Below are 24,228 nucleotides of genomic sequence, written 5' to 3'. Positions count from 1 at the left end.
AGGAAACAGTACTGGAAGGCCCAGTCAAATGAAACTAGAATATTTAGGTTTACAGACACTAAAGTGTATCTCTTTTCCTCTAGCCTCAACATACTGGGTACATTTTGTAATTCAATTTTTTGGCTATGTGTTCAGGAAGTTCAGTAGGATTACTGCATCTGCTTGTCCTGTAATTCACAGAATCACAGAATCATCTAGGTTGGAAGAGACCTTCAAGATCACCTAGTCTAACCTCTGACCTAACACTAACAAGTCCTCCACTAAGCCATATCACTAAGCTCTAAATCTAAATGTTTTTTAAAGACCTCCAGGGAGGGTGACTCCACCACTTCCCTGGGCAGCCCATTCCAGTGCCTAACAATCCTTTCAGTAAAGAAGTTCTTCCTAACATCCAACCTAAAACTCCCCTGGCGCAACTTTAGCCCATTCCCCCTTGTCCTGTCACCAGGTACATGGGAGAACAGACCAACCCCCACCTTGCTACAGCCTCATTTAAGGTACCTGTAGAGTGCGATAAGGTTGCTGGAGAATCTTCCTACCACCTAGTGAATCTTACAACCCAAACAACGAATAAATGTGCTTTGGTACTGACTGGTACACCATCCATAACACTGTTCAAAAGGTAATGTGTGATGTGTGGGGACAACAATACACCATCAAAGATAGTGAGAACAGAAGAACACCACTTGCTAGCCAGTGAAGCACAGCATGGAAATCCAAGGCACACTTGCTGGAGGAGTGATGCTGAAAGAAGAGCGATGACTCCGAAGGAGCCCTCAGTATCCACTGGAGATGCAATGATGAGGTCTCCTAAAACTGACAGTGAGTAAAGGATGATGGGATATGCTCAGTCCAAACATGCCTACTCTTAAATCCATCTTCTGTTTGTTTTTGTGTCTCTACACCATGCAAAGGCCAAGCTGGAAGCTGCAATATAAATAAGTTGAAGAAATGTGTTTCTTGTTACATGCTTTATAGAGCAAATGCTGCTCTGAACAGCACAGGTAACATCTCCCAGATGAGCACTCAATGCATTGTTTACATTGCAAGGGATAAAAAGTGGAATCAAATGAAACCACACTATCCAAATAGGGAACTGGGTTGCATTCTAAAAATGGAATTTCTTTGTCTCACTTCCATTACAATGCCAGTAGTGAAATACTGTATTTTTGCCAACAGTTCCTGGTGTGCAATAGACTGCTGATTTCATCCTTTAAAAGATTGGTTCTTTTGCTATTTCCTCGCAGCCAGTAGTGTAAGGGATAGCTAGAACATCTTAGAAATGAAAAGCTCCCTGATGTTGTAACCAATATCATGTTGGTGAATGTTGGATTATCCTCTCCATGATACTGAACAAATTCACCAAAATAAATCCTGAACAACTATCAAGAACAAAGACAAGTTTCAGGTGTACCTCAGTTGTGATTTTTTTTTTCATAATATTTGCAACTTTTATATCCTATTTTGTATGCGTAGGTATTAGGAGATGCTTCAGTTGCACTTAGCTTGTATGTAACAATTTGTTGTTATTTTTATAAGGATGTCTCATGCTGAGCTGACTGATATGCTGTTAGTCCAAGAGCAATGAAGTTACCCTTTGTGCTGTGTATTTTTAGGCATAAATCTTAAAAGTCACATACATATTCCTAATTAACCATGTGTGAAATCAACCTCATTGAATTAGGGGGGAATTTCACTGGATGACTATAATTAATCAAAATACGAAAGACAGATAAACTAACAAACGTAAGGTGTTAGCACAGTGAGAGGATGTTTATTTATAAGCTGCATTTAGCACCATTTAATTCATGAGTTCAGTTGCTACTGACCATCTGCCATAGCTGCTGTCAGCTTCACAAGCCTCATGAACTTTGCCAGTCCTGGTGTTAGACTTCAAAAGATGCTGTGCCTACCCACCACTGTCACGTGGATCTCCAGACCATATTGTGGCAGCATGAAACAAAGAGTGGTTTTGGCAGGAATGCTGCCCCTGTGCTTGCATTTTCTACTTCCAATGCAGCAAATATTTAATTGGATTAACTGGACTGAAGTCACTACTGCTTTAGAGGCAGCATCAAGTTCAGCATCTGATGCCTTCCTGGTAGTCAGATTACTCTTATTTACAGCCATGTGAGACACTGTTGGAACTAAACCTCTGTTACAAGATTGTACTGTCTTCTCAAACAAGGTTCATAACAAGACTGAGATGTGTTAGATATTTCCAAAATAGCTTCTGTGGCACAGAAGTCAGGAGCTTTTAAAACCTACTTTATAAAAACCTTCTTAGAAACCTAGAAAACAAGTCAGAAAAGGGACATTCAAGAGCTGTGTCCATGACTTTCATCAGTGCAGCCTAGCACAGCTGATCACAATAAACCTCAAAGGATATTTATCATGTATTAATAATTATTAAATTCTCTTTAAGAAATGTGAATATATGATAGTCCCTACTAAATTATTGTCTTTATATTCAGTACACAAACATATTTTTAAGGTGAGCAGATCTTGACATAGACATTTGTTGTATTTACACAGAGGTTGTTGTTGGTACTCCATTCCATGTTCTCCTACTGCTAGCCAGCAGCTATCAGAAGAGATTTGGTAACTTGTATTCGTGCCACTGGACTTGCACTGGTTGAGAAAAAACTCTTTTCACCTCCATTTAAGAGTCTGTACATCTGTTGTTGATATGGCTGAGCAGTACACCACCATTTGCTACAGGGTACAGAACACTGAGTTTCAATTCCCTTTTGGAAACTTTCTTAAAAATTCAAGTTCTGGGCTAAAATTTTCAAGCGTATTTCATATTTGGCAACCAAAGAAAGTAAAAAGAAACAAGAAGCATTCCTTAGGTATGTTCAAGTACAGATAGCAATAAATATTTTTGCTATCATTTAGTAGATAGCATGTTTTTTAGAAGATTGTGAATATCTCACTATATTAATCATGCCATTTTGTCATTTCATTTAAAATGACTGGGTAGATTACAGCCTCCTTCAGAACACTGATGACCTTCTGTTATTGAACTCTCATCTATTTATTATCAAAAATAAAATGGTACACTTTGCAAACAACACAGGTGCAAGTTACAGTTTCCACCCCTCCTGAGTGTTCATTTCTTTTACTGCCCTAATGACTATAAAAAACACCTCATGAAATTAAAAATAAATAAATAAATAAACTCATGGACTCCACAGAAGCTAATACACAGGGAACGTATAGTAGTCCAAGGAAGTGCATGAAGTTGGAGGTTGCCTTTGTTTTAAGCCATTTGAGGGGGCACATTCCTGAAGTCATTCTCTCTTCCCATTAGCAAATCTCCCAGAATTGTGGTAAACTGAACACAGTCTTTCTCAAAATCTACTCCATTTCCCTAGGTATTCAGCTGGACCAGCCAATACAGTTTTATTGTCTATACCATGTCTACAGTGTTTGCCTACATAGCTTCAAGCGTGCCATCTCCTGGATTTCCCCACCTACACTGAATGCATATGAATTACAGGTTGGTTCCTGCACTACAGGTGGACCTGTGGCAGCCCAGCAGCACCTTCCACATCGTCGAAGGTACGGTCACCGACGTGCGAGTGCCACAGAACACATCCCGAAGCCTGCTACCCTTCCTCCAGCAAGCCAACATCCAGTACACGTAAGCCTGCGCTTCCCATTCTGTGCATCTCTCCAGAGACCTGGCCTCCAAGGCAGGTCTGCGTCTACCACACCAAGTGCACTTAAAAATATGTTCCATGTAGCAATTAGACTGGCAGACAGCTAGGCATTGTGAAGAAAACAACCATTTTAATGGGAGAACAGAAAATCTCCCACAGGCAGGCAGTTTTAATTAAATGTCCTCCTTTGGAGTCAAGTTTAAGTGTTTTCAAAGTATATGAAATCACATCTGTTAAGAGAGGGATGGTAATTACTAATTCTGCAGTCTGCTTTGCCTCTCCCTGTGTTTAGCAGGAGCTAGGCTTGTTTACAAGTATGCTGTAAATGAGGAGGAAAGAGTTCATGAATTATAAAGGAACATACTGGTTCTGTTTTATAACTCTCCATTCCTACTGACCCTATTCAAGTCATATGGAACAAATGCACGTTAAGGATCAGATATCATTTAAAGGGTTTCTTGAAAACATTCCAGACGGTTTTGAAGTATACTTGTCAAATGATATTTATCAATTTGATACACTTACATTAGACACAAGTGATGATCTTGTCATTAAAGCCTTTTCAGTGAGATGCTTAAGTACATGAATACTCAAAGAAGAGTTATTTGAATTCTCAAGCATCTGATGAATAAAGCCCTACATGAGGCTTTTAATACTTATTTCTCAGTGCGAAGATGAGAATGGCACAAAGCATATTGTGAATTATATGTGCTGTTATCAGAATCCCATTTTTATTGCAACTATGGTCTCCTGCTAATTTGTTGTTCTAAAAATACAAAAACAAACATAAGGAAATTATTTATTCAGGCCCAGTAGCTGAAGTTCAGAGCTACTTTCATGTGGATTTTACACTGCTTCAGTGTTGTTTAGATTTAAAAAGGAGATGGTGATTTCTGTAATTGTTTTCCTGTGCTTATAACAAAAAAGTCCCTTAATTACTGTGCCCCAACAGCTGCATTCACTCCTGCTGCTGTTCCTGCTCATAATTATCACCCTTAATGAAATGACAGAAGGCCACTTTATATGTGTCATAAATACTCATTATACATGAAGAACTTTATGTAGGTTGCAAAGCAGGGCATGAAAAGGTACGATCTGAGCTAAGAAAGAGCTTAGGGCCTCTGCAGTCTGCCTAAAATTGCATTGTGCTGCAAACACTTGGAATACCCTACATCCTTTTTCCAGAGGACCTCTGTAACACTTGGCACACAAGAGATGTGTGCTTAGGAGGAACCTGGGCAGCATTCTGTTAAGGCCAGGTTGTTTCTTTGCTCCCTCTCTTCATCTACCTGCTGCCCATTTCGGACTTCTTGTCTACTTGTCCCAGCCATCAGGACACTTAGGAGCAAAACCCTGCAAAGTCACAGATGAGCATGTGCTTGTCCTGAAAAGCCTACTGAGATCTATCTGTACCTCAGCAAGAGCTGGGAGGGTTTGTTATCAGAGGAGCAGCAGGTATAGTCAGAGAGCAGCTGGAGCAAGGCTGACGGGATGCACAGCCAATGTCTGAAGACAGGAAGCACGAAGTAGCCCCAATAATGAGCGGGGTGACCATCCCTTGTCTGTAAGAGAAGCTTGTCTGTCCCAGTGCTTGACTTTAGGACAATGCAGCCATGAAAATAGGCTTCAGACAAAGCTTTACTGCACCAAGCTGTCAAGATTGTTGGTTCTCTGGCAACAAAGACATTTAGGTTGTATTCACATCTGAGGAACTGAAGAGCCTTTGGATGCTATAAGCACACAGTACACAGTCGTTTAAAAATAAACAAAGATTATCATACCTCATCTGGAGTACAGACACATGGACAAGCAGGAGTTGTGAAATTAAATCTAGCATTGTGAAAGCAAACAGAGCATGATCCTGGTAGGTACTTACACTAATCAGAATTCAGCACAGCAGGTAAGCATTTCTTTAGCATATTAGATGCCCTAACTATTTGCATAAAAACACTGCTTTAATCTAATTAGAGGCTTAAGTGCTTTACTGTACTGGTCTTAGAGTGTATGACATTTTGCAAGTCAAGACTGTAAGTCCTTAGTTTGTTTAATAAAGGTTTCTGATGTAGAACAATGTAATTCCTAATTATACAATTACTTCCCTAAGACATTTGAAGAATGCAGATAACCTTTACTTTGATTTATATGTGGATATAGACCTATTGTCTTATAGGTATATGCTACGCAGTCCGTTTAGGATCTGAGTGAATGCATTTTTTTTCCCATCTCTTTCTGATCATTGCAGCTAATGCCTGTAAGACTTTAAAAGGTTGAGTGTGACCATCGTTTTACAGGAATGATGAATGAGTGGTGTGGTGATTACACATTGCTGAGCTCTTGAAGTTCCATTCAAAAGGAGGTAGTAATACCAGCACTGCCCTCAGTTTCACAGGGGCATCACTATTGTTGTCAGGGATGATATTCCCAGCCCCTGCTACTGTGTGATGAAGGAGGTGGATGCTCCCCCCTCTATGATATAATCACTCTTTTTAGATATCTTCTATATTATATTTTTAGGTTTGTATCATTATTTGGTTTTGCAATAAAATAGGAAAATTTTCAGCTTGAACCATTGTTCTTACCTTTTGCTCTTAATGCAAAGACCCTCACTTTTTTGCAAGTATACATGTATTTGTTACTCTTAGTGTTGTTTCAAGTTTTTTCCAAGTTATTTTAAAATAACCAGCAGACAACTATTGCAAAGTAGATAAATGTAAACAACAACCATATTTAAGAATGTTTCTTTGTCATTTGTTGTGTTTCAAATGGAATAAGGCCACCCACCAAATTCTTAATTTTTATTTTTTTTTGCCTCTACAACTTATAGACATATGGAATATTCCATGACAGTACGATACTCCTGAGAGAAAGTGCTTTTCTAAGCCTAAAAATATTTTTTATGGTCTTGAAACCAATTTTTAAAGATCCATAATCACATAGTACAACTGGATTATAAAAGATGACAACAAATGCTGCTCCATAAACAAATGGAAGTGTTTATTCTTCACATTGGCTGCATTATTTACATCATTCTGTTTTATTCACTTAACAAGCTCATTGTGTTTTTTGAAGGCACTGTGTGATTTCAAAGCAACTGGAGTATTTAGTTGACAGCATATATTCAAATAAGCCTCAAGCACTGTACTGTCAAAATATAACAGATGAGGTAACATCAGGATGTTTTAATTCCCGCTGTATTTCTTCCAAATGTGATTGTCATTCTGCTTTAGCCTGTGTGTTCTACTAGTTTTTCAAAAGTCTTTTTTTTTTTACCTAGGATCCTCATATCAGATCTACAGAAAGCAATAGAAAACCAAACTGGACTAAAGTCATATAGGAATCGAAGGTCCCTCCCTGGGTATAATTATGAAGTATATCACTCCCTGGAAGAAGTACGTGAAAATTCATATTGCACCTTGTATCTGCTACATCAGCCTCATTTCATGAGACTGAAATTTCAACCTCTGTACAAGTTATGGTTGCTTGCTCATCTTTAGAAATGTTCTAAATGTTTGTTCAAAAATAGGCACCTTCTTAAAATATATATGTTGTCATGCATTTTTATTCAAAGCATATATTTACATGTAACTATCTTTGACAGGTTTTGAGTTTTGTTCTTAAAATAGGTCTTCTATTTGGATGTAAGTAAGAGATTTCACTGAGTGATTAGTCTCACTGAATCATTTAAGTAAGGAATATGAACAAAAGTTTAAGTATTTGCAGAAGGCATCCAAAGACTCAAAACATTTCAATACAGATTCATATATAAGGGATACTGTCCAGAAAAGATAGCTGAGTAATCTGTTGATGTCAGTATTCGCACATAGAATTTTGGTGTGCACCAAAATGAAGTCGCTAGAGTGAGCATGCAGGGTGTTGCACCTTGAAGAGATCTGATGCCTGTCAAATAAACAAATTATATAAGTAGTGCTGAATCCTACAGGTGTTCCTAGAGGTACTCCTTGCTTACTGAACCTGTTTGCCATCCTGTGTCTTGGCGAGCAGACTTATGGGTCTCCTTTCTTTAGTCCATTCTTGCTGTTTAAAGGGAGCAGCTTATTAGCTTCATCAGCAGATTTTTGATAGCAGCAGCTAATGCATTCCAATAATAACATTGGAAAAACAAAATTAAATAAAATAAAAGGTAACTGCAGGCAGCATCCAGCCTCTGGCAATAAAGCTATGAGAACCCATGGTAATTCAAGTATGAAAACAAATGCAAAACAAAACAAACAACACAAAAAGAAAAACGACAAGAAAATCCAAAAATATACTGAGTACTGACAGTTGAGATTAATAACAGTTGCTTCACCATGAAGTGCAAAGACTGAAGCAACAAATTTATTTCTGTATTTGCAGATCCAAGACTGGATGCATCATCTGAATAAAACTCATTCAGATCTTGTTCATATGTTCTCTGTTGGAAAATCCTATGAAGGGAGACCACTGTTTGTACTCAAGGTAAAGATTAAATAGTCATTAATCAAACTAAAATCTGGAATTGGTGGCAGACAGTTACTTATATTATGCTATGTGCACCAGAGATGCAGGTTATCAGAGATCCAGGTTATCAATGTTTCCTAAAGAGTTACTAAGACCTAAGTATCATTCTGAATGTCACCCTTAATGAAAAAAAAAAAAAAAAAAAAAAAAAAAAAAAGCTGGAGAACTAAATGCCAAACCCTTTTTAATTGGGTTGATACACATGCAGATAGCACACAGCAGTACAATTAGCAGGATTTGGATTTAAGGGACTTGGAAAATTTTGCAGCCAACCTGTAAAGAAATTCTGCCAGAGAAGGATCCCAGAGGATCCCTCTGGATCCCTTCTCAGCATGTGCCACACACGCATCCTATTTAGCTATTGACAAAAATCCATGACTGTGTGTTCTCAGTGCACACTATTAGGACCACAGAATTAGAAGGTTACAACAAGGCACAAAAAAGTTTAATTTCAATGTACTTTCTTTTCATCCACTGTTGACAAGTTCCTAAAATTTGATTCTGTATCAAGCTATTCCTATAGCATTGTTTTTCCTCACCCTGCTCTATGTGATAGTTAAGGACTCCATTACTCATAAAAAAGGAATTGACAGATCTCACTTTTCCTGTAATTTTTTTCCATATATCAGGTTCATTATTTTGGCCATACCAGCATATAATTTCCCTTTGTAAACAGTCTGTTTGTGTTCCCAATACAAGGAAATTCAAAATGGTTCAGTGTTTCAAATAGCCTATTATTTTCTCATTACTGTGTCTCACCAACATCATGAGAGCAATTGATATGTCTATGAATATTCACACTTCAAGCTAGGTAAAAGAGCACGACCTTACAAGAAAGCTGTCTGGATAGACTGTGGGATTCATGCTAGAGAGTGGATTGGCCCTGCCTTTTGCCAGTGGTTCGTGAAAGAAGTAAGTATTCAGTCATTTAGAGCAATGTGGCTCCTTCAGCTTAATAAACATTTCATCTAGTACATTACTATTAAGAACCATAACTAGCTATTTTACTGCTTTTATATATATATATTTGTGGAACACTAAGTGCTCGGTAAACGAAGCTGATAACGACAGCCAGACGCAGCGAGGCACAGGACAAAAATATGCCAGACACATATTGGCAGAGATACGAAGTAGGATTTTATTCCAAGACCTAAATATGTGGAGATTTTAACTCTGGTAATTGTCCAGGTAAATCAGTGCCAGTGTGTACTGCTTTAGATCAGATCAGCGATATCTTTGCTTTAAGGACATGAATGAAGAAAGACCTTTCTCTTTTGTGTAATTCTATAGGAATTGAAAGCTAAAATTGTATACAAATTTCACCTAAAATCATGGTTTTCATATTATCTATATATCTATCATATGGTTCCTCCAATCTTTCTTTGATCCTGTCCTATCAGATTTATGCTCCCTTTATCTTTGATATCTGGGATCTAACAATCATATTGCAATTTTTCAAATGATCAGGGAAATCAAAGGATTTTGAATTTTGCATTCCACTTGTGCAATGGATTTTATATTTTTATTTTTTAGTATCAATATTTAATCTCTTCTAATTTGGGATTCATTTCAGATGCATGATATGTTTGCAGGATTTTGCACAAAATAAATGATGAAAAATCTTTATTTGCAAGGTCCTTCCTATGAACACAATTTTCTCACTTGTGCTCCACCCCATCACTATGATTCCAGAATGCTATTTATCTGCCTTTGATTTTCTGGGGTCTCTCCATTCAGCAAAAAGATCCTGACCCCGTAAGTCACTTCATGAGAGTAAATTTCTGCATCATGATTGCCCTAGAATCATAGAAAAGAATCTCAGAAAAACCCAGGTTGGTAGGGACCTCAGAGATCAGCCTTTCACCCTAATGATATTAGACTTTGTCATTACCACAGAGATAGCTGAGATACCATATGTGAATTCCTCCAAAAGTCACAGCAGCATGTAGGGCAAGTACTGAAATAATGAAGCTATTACAATTAGGTGAGCCTCTCAGCACAGCTGCTGATGGATGGATGGATGGGCTAAACCAGATCCAGAAGCTGATCTCCAAAGTGGTGTGCAATTATAATGTGTATATTTATTACAAATGTTGTTAGTGTGAAGGTGCAGAAACTTGCAAGTGTTCCTGAGCAGCTCTCCCACCCTGGAGAAAAGGCTGCAGGAAGGCAAGGAGAGGTTTGGAACACATGGGCACTGGTGGAAAGCCTTCTGCTCAGGTACACCTTCCTCATGGAGGTTTTAACAAAAAGCACTACAATGTGGCAGAAAGGTAAAAATCGTGAGGTTTCTCTGTAGAGCTTATTGAAGAACATAGGCTGTGTGTGTGTATAGGAAAACCTTCTGGTTGTTATTTGAGATCCTCGGAGAGTAGCTTGCTAGTAGGAATGTTTCACTAACTATATAAAGGCATTTTCCTAGATTAAAGCAAGTTTTTACAGAACTGAAGAGTTCCTTCAGACATATATACAAGAATGTATAGTTCTGTCCATCTTGGTCATGGATTGCCATTTTTCACTGATGACAGACATTTTCTTCTTTCCTTAGAGCAATACTTCAATCCAGCATTAAAACAAAATGCATCAGGATAAGAATTGTGCTTGCAGCCTCATTACATTAAAATGGCTAGGAGGGGAGAAGGGACAAGACAATTACATGGTTTGAATTAGAATAATGCTTTTCTCAAAGGGATCAGGCAATTTGAGTAAGAACTCTGGGAAAACTCTAGGTCTCTCTGTGCTTCAAACTCTGCAATTCTCTTTTTCTGGCAAACACCTCCTGTAAGCACCACTTTCCATCCTCCCTGGCGCCTAAGGGCAGTTCTGAGAAAGGGCAGTCCACTCGGAAAACGATTTTTCCAGGCATGTCTGTCGACTCTAAGGAATAGCACCACAAGCCCAATGATTTAAGGCAAGCAAAAGGAGGAGCTAGATTTATGCAACGTTAGGCTCTCCTCTAGTAGGAACAGCAAATGCGCGTCCCTTTACTGTGCAGGCAGACTGAAATATTTTATCATGCTTTCACTTCACCCTGTGACTCTGTCACTTGTTTTTATTGCCACTGTCAGGCTGCTGAATTGCTGGCAGCTCCCTGGGAGCCATGGCCAGGGCTGACATGGGCCTGGCAGCCTGTCCCATCCCACCATCCCAGCCAGGAGCGCCAGGAATCAGGACATCCCTGGGGATTGGGACAGGTCAAGGCCAGGCCAGGACATGGGCCTGTGGATGGGCCCAGTTCAGCAGAGACCATGGCCAGGCAGGGCCGGGTGGGGTGCCCTGTCAGTGGGCACTGACAGCAAGGGCTGGGGGTGCCCTTGTGGTCCTGATGGCCATAAGCTGAGGAAAATATTATTACCGCTTACATTGAGACACTTGACTTTTAATTCCCAAGCTATTTTATATATAGGAAACCTCCTGATCTAAGTGGGAGGTCTATATGGGGTTCAAGACATAATCCACCTTTTCAAGTATCCATACTCCAGTGTACCACAAGGCTTTTCAGGAGATTTTGCTTAGAAAACAGCCTCTATGTATGAATGTCACTTTATACTCAAACTCAGGATATGTCCAGATATCCCAGCTAGCTTGGGAGCCCTCAATATCTTCTTTGTGCCCCTGGAAGCAACAGGTTGGGGTGTGCCAGCTAATTTCCTACATGCATGGGAGACACCATCTCCCTCCCATAGGGTGGAGGTGCCACCAGGCAACTGGTTGTTAGCAGCTTACTGGGGCACAGGCAGTAACACCCTGCTTTCTCCAAAGCATCTGGAGCTGCTCAGCCAAGCAGGACCTGGTACACATATATCTGAAAATGCAAAGCAGAGCAAGGCAAAGCAGACTTGGGAAATGAGGATGTGGGACCAGAGCGTGGGAAGACAAGAGGCAGCCTGCTATGCAGGCTCCTTCTAGATTCAGGCAAATACAATCGTTAGAGAAAAGGAACAGCTGAACTAAGGGAAAAGGGAGAAAGATCCACAAGGATCTTTCAAAGAGAAAGAGAACACACAGGGAAGGGTTTTGCATTATGTAGTAATATAACTGTGAAGTACAAAAACAACCTTCTTGTGTTCTGAAACAAAAGGAGAGCAAAGACCATTGTTTGGTTTCAGAGCGTTTTTTTTTTTTTTTTTTTTGTTTTCTTGTTGTTGTCCCCTTTTAAAAAATTATAAGCTACTCCAGGATGAGCTCTGGCCTTGGCTTGGTATCCCATAGGTCTGGTGTTAATAAGAAATTCACTGTCTGTTTCTGTAGTAGGCGGCCCTGAATGCCTTTAGTCTCAGCTAAAGATAATCAGATGTTCTACAGGGATTAACAATACTGGTGGCCTCTGAGAAACCCTACCTCATGGTCATTGAATTTTAGGTCAAGAAATGGGACTTCTGTGCATGCAGGATCAGAGTTTTAGGTACCAGCTGATGAGCCACAGAGAAGTGTCTGGGTCTGTATTGTAGTAGAAAACCTGGCAATAGTTATTTGCTGCGAATAACTGTTTACAGTGGAGTTCCACCAACCTCAAGCCTTACTCAGATGAATAGGGCCAGAAATAAAGACCCTGATAGTGGAAATATTAGAAACCTGCAGTGGAGTATAGGGAAGCAATACGAACTGTGAAAAGAAATGGAACTGATTACACGTGAACTACTCTGAAGGCAACCTGCAAAGATAAATGAATCTAATGCAACCTGGACTTTGTTTCCACAGCAGCAAATTAAATATATATGTATATATATATATCCTCCTACATTTTTAAAACATCTGCATGGAATCTAATCATACATTAAAATGGGTTGGTAAATATTACATACTGGAAAGAAAGGGACTCTGTTATGTGTAATTACTTTGTAGAAAGCAGTAGACACACAAAAAAAAAATCAGACATAACATATTTAACCAAAATTAAATAGCCCTTCACATAAACAAGGAAGCAAAATCTACAGACGTTTTGCAGAAGTATATTAATATATATATATTAAGTATACTTAATATATAAGTATATTAAGTATGTATATGTCTTAACTAAGAGCATTTAACTCCTCTTCACTGTGTGTGCAGCTAAGAGACTAAAAGCAAAATTCAGATATCTAATTATCCAGACCTCAGATGTAAGATTGTAACATTGTTTTGAAAATCTGAAATATTATTCACAGGCTGCTGTTCAAATTAACATCAAAACTAGGTTCAATTTCAGTTTTAGTGGAAGCAGATGAGGATTCACATTACATCTGGTTTGACTTTCTTCCCTCTAGTAAATGCTGCCATTCGATCCATGTCAATGATATATAACCTTGAAATGTTGCTCATACAACATTTTCAGAAACAAAATACAAGAGGTATAACTTTAAGATGCCCTATTCTTCGCTTCTGTTGAAAGAATCTGTATTTTAAACCTGAAGGATTAGAAAATTCAAGAAATTTAATTAACAGCTTCCATTAAAAAAAAAATATATATATATATATATATATATATTTCTTCATGACAAAATGTTCTTAGAATACAATGGCAAGCAGAACGGAAAAGTCCACTGAGATCAAATGCAGTTCCCTAAGTGAGTGGCCTCATCAGATTTTCAAATGATAATGCAAATAGTCTGACATTTTGGAAATACGTAACCCTCCACTACCACCTTCGTCACCAATCCACAAAAGTGGGCCTTTCTAGAAAAAAAAAGGAAAACTGCCATTTCAGCAGATCTACACCTCCAATGTGAATGGTGGCATTCTCTTCCATAGACTCCCTAGGCTCTTACATTTTTGAAATGTTTAAGTTTGGGGATTTTCCTCAAAATAATATTATTATTCTTTGAATGTTTGGTTCAGGCGTTGACCTTGCTAGACCACCTATAACAATTCCCTGACCCCTATCCACTGGAAAGGAGCTGTATAAAAGAAGAATCCAAATATGCACTCTGAAGCCAAGTACCCTTGCAGCACTGCATCATGTGGGTCATAATAGCTGTCGAATCTCAAAAGAATCCCAAATCTGAGAAAGGTATCAATATGCTCTATATACCTTAATTTGAGAGATGCATGGTTGCAAGTCCAAATTCTGAAATGTGTCTCCTATGATCCCGAATATATGATTTCCCAAATTGTCCAAGGCAACGTGTTTGTGCTTCATCATGCAGACAGGGAGCAGACAGGTAACCTCAGACAAAACAAACAAACAAACAAATAAATAAATAAAAATAAATACATTAAAAAAAAAAAAAAAAGCTGGGCAGATTTTTTTTAAATGCTGACATTGATATTGATTGCTGCCATAGCCAGGCCTGAATCCCATCTTTGCACTCCATAGCACTGAGCTAAGAGAAATACAGACACTGTCCAAGAAACAAAATGGCAACACCTGCCTACAGTATTCTAAGCTTGAGACTGATTTATGAGACACTTTGTGGGATGCATTCTGCCAATAAGGCAGCCATCCTGCTTGCAGACCAGGCCCCAGAGACCAGTTTTTACCAGGAATTTTGGATGGTTTGAGGCCTCAGATTCTTATAGTGAATGTTTATGAAGTGCTTGACTGTGAAGGCAGAATACCTAAAATAATAGAGCATATATATACAGAACTGGATGAGGACAACTGTGTGATCAAAGGCAGGTCCAAGCAGGAGACCAAGACAGCATCAATTTTTAAAAGGTTTGGCTATTCCTCAGTGCTAGTCAGGCCATGTGGTCAGAAGGCCGTAAAGCTATAACTATTCCTACTTTAAGAACTGCTGAAAGCCAGTTTAGCATTTATACTCATTCTGCAAAGTTCCACAGTCCAGGTCCTGATGGACAAACCACCTGTGAGATGCTGCATCAGCAGGCAGAGCAGCACTCAGTCACTCACTCATTCCAGTGCTGATGTCCACACTGTCAGGAAAGCAGCCTCACTTTCTGGATCATTTCTGGGTCTTGAATTGCATCAAAGTTGTTAAGCCTTTAAGACTCAGGAGATTTATTTCCCCTCGACCTTTATAACTAGAAGAGCCTCAAAATGTTGGCTGCTCCCCCCACTGATTAAGAGATTCAGACACCAGTTTTTCACCCACTTCATAAATATTCTGACCTCAGGGGTCTGTAAGAGTTATGTGAAGCAATACACTAATGTTTGTTAAAGATTATATTCTTGACCTATCACTTCTCAACAGACTTAAGCCTTTCAGACAGGTACAGCTGAAATGCCACATTCCTACAATCCACTATTTCACACAAGTATTAATTTAAAGAATGCTCGTTACACCTGTGTTTAGGAATTCTTTGAGACAATGTAGTTAGTTCACACACGTACACAAAAACACCAAAATATGCTTTCCATCTCCATTTTTTCACATTCTCCTAGCAGAGGTTTAGAGCTGTGCAGGAAAGCAAGCAAAGACTTGACTGTATCTCTCTGTATGCCCTACATTTATACCACTGCTGTTCCTGGGGACAGATGTACCCCTAATCTTAGCATATATGTGAGCACTGGCTCTCAGAAACTCGAAGAGCTTTTGAAATCTTTGGAAATATTCCAGAGTCAGAGGCATGTAAGGTGAAAACAAATACTGTATCTGTAGATTTTTCCCTTCACCCTTTAGCTGGATACACTCCTTCTTTCCAAGGTCCCTTCCCTTCAGCTAAATCTCTTCAGCTGATGTTGGTTTGACTTGACATTTTTTCTTGGTTGTTTTTAAACCACCACATCTGCTGACTCTGTAAAATCTTCTTTTCTGTGTTTTTCTCCTGTTCATCAGTTTTGTGTTCACCCTTGTTTCTTAAAACAGGACCAGAAACTTCTAAGGGCTGCATTCTGGCCCCCTGCAGCCTCCTTCCCAAGTGTGACTGATTGTGGCACTGTGAGGACTGAGCTCTTCTCACCTTGAAGTGCCAGTCACCTGGTGAAAGATCTCTACACAAATGCTCTGACAGCTTTTTCAGTAAATGTCATACAATCATTTGAGCTTAATTTTTATTGTTTGCCAGATTCTAGTCTCCCCAGCTGTCTTTTTAGCTGCCTAGCCTCAAAAATAAATAAATAAATAAATAAAATTGTCTTCTCTGAGTGCTCCCTGTATATCCATTATCTGGGGGAAAAATCCATCTGTTTCATCCTGCAGCATCTATATTTGAGACACTCAGCCTTACTTATCTTTAGCTAATTCATTCTTTTCTGTCAGGAGCTTCTGCCTGAGATGTTATTTGGTTTTGCTCCATCAGAGAGATCTCCTCTTTCAGCCTCTTCACTCAGTACTTCATTCATCAGCCTTTCAACAGCAAGAGGTGCTGGTACAAATGCAGGATCTGTTTTATCCGCATGATTTTTTCTTTCTTCCAAATGCTGTTCCTGCCATTTGAAGTTTCCATGCCATAATCACACCTATCTGTATCTAGTTTCTGCTACCACTCAACATCTCCACTCCACTCCACAGCTGGTTCAGTTCTGAACAATGTCTGTTATTTCCGCAGCCAACTTACATCCCACTTTGGTCTGAGTTTGTGCATCTCTCCAGCACATTCTTACTACTGAAAACAGATGTTACTGATGTGTACCAATTCTGACGGGTAGGAAAATAAAGTAGCTGTGAACACTACTAACAGGAGTTTCCAGGACTGGGCCTTCAGTTGTAATTGTGATGCTTTATTATTATTGTTATTATTTTAATGGATAGTACCTAAGCCAATGCCAAAAAGGATGGAGTGCAGTACCGTGATATCACCACAATGAGGCATGTGATGCATTGTTTTAAAAACAGCTGTGGCAAACCATTTCTATGCTGTACAGTATTTCTTCTCTTTTTTGGGTCCATAATGGATTTTCCCAGGTTCTATTCAACATTATTATTGTTTAGAGAAGGTCCTCTCCTTTGATGTGACACCTTCACGATGGTGAAAATATACATATTTAAAATTACTTCTGGTTTTTCTTTTCCAAAAGGAAAAAAAGCCCTGCATTATTTCTCTTGTACACTTTCAACTACCCAGCTGCATCTTCCCAACTACCCATGATCTTAAGAAGCTTGAAATTACTTTCATTGTGCTTGCAGCTGTTCATTTTTTCACAATGTGAATGCATGTTGATAAAATAAAGGTAATCTTGCATCTGTCTTGTGCCTGTAGTAGGAATTGTTCAATGACATTTGCTAGTGTAAACTCCTATGTGAGTATTAATCACTAAGATGTTCAAAGTCTGACCCATGAGGGCTTTTAACCTGTTGAGTGTTCAGTGCATGAAGACAATTCACATTGTTGCTTCAACACTTGTCCTAGGGAAGAAATACTGTTTTATATTTTAGCAACCCAGCCCTTTATGACGATGTTGACTAAAATAGGACCTCAGTAAAACTATTGATATGCAAAGGCACTATTTATCATGAAACACTGTGAAAGAAAATTACGTGCTTTCAACAACTTAGCTGTTTCAGAAACTGACCTATAGGCAATAATGTGTATCTTAATTATTTAGCTGCATCTCAACTATTAAATTTAATGATCTACTCAAGTGAATTATATTGGGTTTCCCTCAATATACAAGACCAACATCTCAGTTGGTTGCCACCAAGTTCATGTGGGCATTAGTTGTACACAATTACCAGGATTGTACACAAATTACCAGATTGTACACAATTATCTTTTAAAGAATTCATAGTGCTTCAGAATAACACAGGCTTTTCCTTTCCCACCTAGATAGTCCTTGAACAATTTGGGACTTAAGAGGGTTTTTTTATGTACTACCCCTCTGAGTGGAACCAAGAAGCTATATCTCCTATTGCTAGAGTGGTCCCAGACATGGTGGGACTGCTCATTGTTTCTGTAACATATCAATCATGTTGTTGTCCCTCTGGCTTTTCTCTGCTTCAGTATCTTCTCCATTTGAATCATTAAGTAGTACTATAAGCAAGCCTGGGATACCACAGCTCCTTCTCCTTTGCACAGTCTTTTTATGGACTCTCTTCTGAGTGCTGCAGAGGAGTTTCAGCACACTGTCATTTTTCTCCATTGCTGTTTTTGTATTCCTCCTATGGGCAATGTTTTCTGTATATTATGAAAGAGGAAGTAAGATTTTGCTTGGGAAAAAAAAAATGGTTTCAGGTTTCAGACACAGTTCAAGCTTCAGTCTTGAACGTTTGACCCTTTACTTTTAGATGGTTGGTTCTAGGTACTCATTTGTACCTTCTCCTTAAAAACAGGTTTACTGCTCTGCTTGTGATCAGAGTGCCAGAGCAGGGCATTAGTAGTAAAAAGGAAAATGGGGATAAAAGGATGTACTGCTTCCAAGTACAGTGACAGAGAAAACTACTGACAAACTGATAAAGTGGCCATGAAGGCCTGAAGGGCAGATCATAGTATCACCCTGCTAAAATGTAAGAAATACAGAGAATAGTAAAACATTATATGCTGCCATCAGAAGGATGTTTTAACTGATGTCTTTGTAAATGTGTAGAGGAGTTAATCCTGTGTTATCAGAAGGTTTTGTTTTGTTTTGTTTTGTTTTGTTTTGTTTTGTTTTTGTGTGTGTGTGATTTCTGGTAAAACAGCAATGGAGTCAATTCTCTATGCTAAAATAGTAACGTTTAACATTCAGTGTGAATGTTAAATTCAAAGACAGAAACAATATAAGCTGATTGTTACCTTAAATATAATAATTATTAATTGTGGGACAGCAAATCATTAAGGTCACATGCAACTTCAGAGTTTCTCTCAAACCTGTTTCCTCACTTTGTTCTTCTGAGTCAATCCCTTTACTTCATAAAAAGTCCAACTGTGTCCTAAATCCATTTTAAACTCTTGTGCTTTATTGCTTTGGCTCTTTTGTTTACTTCATCCCCCAAATTAAATTCTGTATGGTCTGGGTCCTCAGCCAGCCTAAGCTGGCATAGCTTGATCAGAAACCACTACTCTCTGCTGATCCAGATGATTGAGCCCCCTCCTATTAATCACCAGTCGTTTCCCCCATCCCCCAGGCAGATTGCTTGCACGTTGTTGGCAGGGTTCCTGCATCATCTGTTCATTCACTAATAACACTATTCAGCATTTATTGGGCCAGCCTGGCTCTCTGCGCATTCAGCAGCAAAGCTGCTATTGATTGCATGATGGGGAAGCAGAATCGAGCTCTATGAAGTAGCATCACTTTGTATTCTGAGGGCTGTGTGCAAACTACAATGCAGTTAATTCACTAATGGTTTATATTTGTCTTGCTTCTGCTGTAGTGAGGAGAAAATGTTTCAGCACTGCTGGGGGTGGGTTCGCACGATCATTATTTGGAGGATTTGAAAGTCATGGCACAAAAGGCAAGTTGTGTGCTGTGCTCCAGCAATGACACACCTTAGTGCCTGTGAGGCACGTTGCCAAAGACCTCCCAGTTAAGGGAGGTAAGATTATACAGCCTGTGTTGCCTTATTGCATGTGCCAAATAAAACTGCCAGATAAAAATTTACTATGAAGGACAAAATAATTTCAGCAGAAAGAATTAATATGATCTCACTTATACCAGTTTACACCATCTACACTCTCACTTTCCATGAAGAAAGCTGTGCCAGGTCCATTACGTTTTAAGTGAAATGGTACTCTGAAAGGCTAACCAGTTTATTAAGATAAATCATATATGTTTTAAAGAACAGAACTAAATGATTGATATATGTGCCTCTAAATCAATTTTAAGACTTAAAAGTTTGAAAAGTATAACTGCCCTCCAAAGCACTAAAGCCCTCCGAAGTCTCCCATAGTATTTCATAAAATACAGCAGTCATTCAAAATAAAACAGAGCAGCTTTAAAAAATTAAAGGGAGCTTGGAATTTTGCTCAACACGAGCCAGCAGTGCAAGCTTGCAGCTCAGAAGGCCAACTGCATCCTGGACTGCATCAACAGAAGGGTGGCCAGCAGGGCGATGGAGATGACTGTGCCCCTCTGCTCTGCCCTTGTGAGGCCCCACCTGGAGTGCTGCGTCCAGGTCTGGGGTCCCCAGCACAAGAAAGGTGTGGGGCTGTTGGAGCAGGTCCAGAGGAGGGCCACAAAGATAATCAGAGGACTGAAGCACCTCTCCTATGGAGAAAGGGTGAGAGGGCTGGGAATGTTCAGCCTGAAGAAGAGAAGGCTCCAGGGTGACGTCATTGTAGCTTTTCAATACTTAAAGAGGGCTTATAAAAAAGATGGAGACTTTTTGCTCAGGCAGATAGTGATAGGACAAGGGGAAATGGTTTTAAACTAAAAGAGGGGACATTCAGAGTAGATATAAAGATAAAATTCTTCACTCAGAGGGTAGTGAGGCACTGGCACAGGCTGCCCAGAGAAGCTGTGGATGCCCCATCCCTGGAGGTGTTCAAGGCCAGGCTGGATGGGGGTTTGGGCAACCTGGTCTGGTGGGAGGTGTCCCTGGCAGGGAGAGTTGGAACTAAATGGTATTTAAAGTCCCTTTCAACCCAAGCCATTCAGTGATTCTATGATTCTATGATTTTGTAGCTTTTGAATTAAAAGTATTAATTCAAATATTTTCATTATGTCCCTTCTTGCAAATTTGGAAAAGCTCTGAAAAAAATTCAAAGCTTATCCTTGTAGTCTTTAAGGAGTGTATCGCCATAAATTAATTAATTATGTTTGGCTCTTTTAAGGAGATTTTTTTAGAAGTATTTTTAAGAGTTTCTTCTTCCAGTTTATGATACAGTATATAGAACTCTTCAATCTAACAAAATGCATAATTACAGATGTAACTTGCAGTAAAAGAATGGCATGCACAGATAAAGCCACAAGCAAATATGCCAGTCTTGTTATCTCTGATATGTAAATACCCACCACAAAGACCCAAGCTGAGCTGTATTTGTTAATACTGGCTAAAAAGAGAAAAGCATTAAAATGTCAAGGAAGTGATCTGTGGTGACTTGTTTCCTCCTCAGCCAAATTTCTTCTCCCTGAAATAGCTGCTGAGGAGTTTCTGGTTTGTTTCATTTCTCTATGATGGAGAATGGAAAAAAATTCCTTTCCCTACCCAGACTTCCTCTTCCTTTATAGCTTTATACCTGAGCTTCTCCAAAAGTACAGAGCTTTCTATATTGTAAAGGAATAAGCTGCTTTTATTGATGATTGTGAATATAGTTAATTACTTTGAATACAACAAAAGATTACATAAGGTGAGCCTTAAATACTTTTATACATGCTCTGACCTCACCAAATCATCACCTGGTAGGAACAATAGCACTCCATTGGCTTATGGGACCTAAGCATGTTTCCTCAGCTAAGAAACTATTCCACTGACTTTCAGCTCTTACATCAAGAAACATTTCACGTGCATTTGTTTCTATGTAATGTGAGTTGTATTTTCTTGTCTATTAAAATTAACTGAGAAAAATAGGGTCTTTTGAACAACTTTTTTCACATACACACACTACCTTTAATCACATTTAGAGGAAGATGTCAGCCTTTCCAGTACAGCTCTAAGAATGCCAACGGTGCAGTAGAAACAGGCCTCTATAGTTCCAAAGGCTGCATGACCGTCTTAACTGGTCACAACACTTAACCAGGAAATTATTTTTGTTATGGAAGCTACATACTATGACCTTTCTCCTGTAGGCTCTGCAAACATACCAGACTGATCCTGCCATGAGAAGGATGCTAACTCAGCTGTATTTCTATATTATGCCTGTATTTAATGTGGATGGATACCATTTTAGCTGGACAAATGTAAGTAGTGTCAGTAGTATTACTCAAAAAATTGTTCAGACAGGAAAGATTGAATGTTTATTTTGTCATTCAAACATGACTTTCTGTATAATCTGACCCGTCAGTTTGTGTCATGCAAAATGGAAGTAAATTAATTCATTTGTGTGTACAGACAGATTTTCATCAAACTATAGTAATATTGTTAATTATATTGTTAATTAACTGTTTTAAAACTTACTTTAGGATCGATTCTGGAGAAAAACAAGATCAAAGAACTCCAGGTTCCCATGTTATGGTGTTGATGCAAATCGCAACTGGAAAGTGAAATGGTGTGGTAAGTCTGGAAGTACTTTGGTCCACCAGTTCAGATTATCCTGTATTTATATATCAACACAGTAAGTGGATTAGATCACATCAGTTGTGAAGTGTTCCACAGTTAAAGCAGTTAAAGTTGAAGCTGCTTTCCTATAACACCACAAGGCAGGGCTCAAGTCTTCCATCTATCTTAAAAAAAAAAAAAAAAAAAAAAAGGCTTGAACTTTGGAAAAACACATCTTATCACAAAAGTTTTCATGGTAATTGTGGCAAAAGTGAAAAACCACACATACACCTGTTCTGCATTTCTGCAATAACTTAAATCATATGAAGCATAGTATTGAGTTTGGCCTGTCACGTTTCAGAATTTACCTGACTACAACTTTAGGAAATATTTTAGACTTCATTTTACATTTTATTTAATTAATCTCTTCTCTGAAATGACCTTAGTTTTGGAAACTTCAGATTTGCTTTGTAGAGAAAGGTCTGGGAATATTTTAAGACTATTATTTTTAGTGATTTAGTGAAAAAGCTTTTAAATAGATGGAGATCAATTTTCAAGCTCCCTGAATTTCTGTAAATACTTTCATAAAAACTGACCTAAATTTTGCATAGAGGGCACAGTAGTAATGAAATATTACCAGAAGGATATGGAATGGATCAGCTGAACATGAAATGGTATTTTATTAAATCTTACAGCAAGGTGATACTACTCTCACACAGCAGTCAGCAGCCACACAAGTTCTGGTGTAGCAGAAAGTAACAGCCCTTCATTGTCAAATACAGCATTATACACCTGGTTCTTCTGCTGACCTGCTCTCCCATCTCGAGCAACTTCCTTCACCTCTCTGAAACTGTGTTTGCATGGTGTTAGCACAATGGTCCTCCCTTTGACCTATTCTTCTGGAACTTTCCAGGTGTTTCCACAGTGCTCTCACCTCTTGCAGTAAGGCTAAGCACTGTGCAGTCTGCCTTTCATTGATTTGATTGCCTATATAGATTTTTGAAAATTGTAAGGATAAGAGTAAGGGTAAATTATCTGCTTGGGGGAATTATAAAAGAGATGAGAGTGAACAGAAGCATACATTCAATATGTATGCCTCACCGTCACGGTGAGGGTGACGGAGCATTGGAACAGGCTGCCTAGGGAGGTTGTGGAGTCTCCTTCTCTGGAGATATTCAAGGCCTGTCTGGACGCCTACCTGGGCAGCCTGCTCTGAGGAACCTGCTTTGGCAGGGGGGTTGGACCCGATGATCTTTCGAGGTCCCTTCCAACCCTTACAGTTCTGTGATTCTGTGAATACAGTACGGACCCATACACTATGGACCTTCCAATTTCTATCAACTCTACTTGCAGTAAAGAGAGGACTGACATGGAAGCAGTTACAGACGTTAGATTTTAGATGAGAATCCCTACACCTCATAAAACAGTCCTAGGGCTGCTATCATGATCTTCAAGGCACATTTATGCCACAAAACATATTGTAAAAAGGAACCAAATTCCTGCATCACTGCTATTATCTATTACTAAAGTGCAAAAATCACAACTGCAGCTATTTTGGGGATGTGTTTTTACTGTTCAGAAGTCACCGGCATAATTGGTATGAACAGTTCTCTTAAAAATCTTCAGAACCATACTATAGTTATCTATCATGCAACATTAATATTCACACAGTGTGTTTTCTTTCTAGAACTTAATTAATCTTTCTTGGGTTCAAATCCCTCTGCTCCTCCCTCTTCCTGCTCCCCTGTATTTAAAACACTCCAACTGTGTTAAAACCTAAACACTTTTTACTCAGTCCTGAAAATGTTTGCTCATTTTTCTGTTTTTAAAAAAAAAAAAAAAAATCTAAGCTAAATGAAACCATAACAATACACATGTGTTGTGTGTTGCAATCCACTACTTGTTAAATCTCTTCCCTGCACTATAAATGAAAGGCAGCTCCCCACCACAACTTTAAAAAATAAAAATTCTTTCAAAGTTGCTCATCATCCCACTAAGCACATGCTCTGCTTTCCGCACTGGACCCTAAATTCCACCTGATTCTCTCTTTCAGCAGAGAATAAAGAGCTCTTTCATGGACAGGGCTGACTGGTGCTCAGAAGATCCTCACCTGGAGGCCTGTGTTCTTG

General features: G+C 38.9%; 1 protein-coding gene across 1 annotated transcript in view; it reads left to right on the top strand.

The window, feature by feature from the left end:
• CPA6 (carboxypeptidase A6) overlaps positions 1-24,228 on the top strand; it is a 47,419-nt gene that overhangs the window by 11,971 nt on the left and 11,220 nt on the right. Inside the window, exons 2-7 of the mRNA XM_032181138.1 lie at positions 3,522-3,646; positions 6,940-7,054; positions 8,022-8,123; positions 8,973-9,077; positions 21,691-21,801; positions 22,024-22,114. Coding sequence (XP_032037029.1) covers positions 3,522-3,646; positions 6,940-7,054; positions 8,022-8,123; positions 8,973-9,077; positions 21,691-21,801; positions 22,024-22,114 — 649 coding nt within the window. The remainder of the gene's footprint in view (positions 1-3,521; positions 3,647-6,939; positions 7,055-8,021; positions 8,124-8,972; positions 9,078-21,690; positions 21,802-22,023; positions 22,115-24,228) is intronic.

Source organism: Aythya fuligula, chromosome 2 (assembly GCF_009819795.1).
Source record: "Aythya fuligula isolate bAytFul2 chromosome 2, bAytFul2.pri, whole genome shotgun sequence".
Taxonomy (NCBI): domain Eukaryota; kingdom Metazoa; phylum Chordata; class Aves; order Anseriformes; family Anatidae; genus Aythya; species Aythya fuligula.
This window is presented reverse-complemented; position numbering and strand designations above follow the sequence as displayed.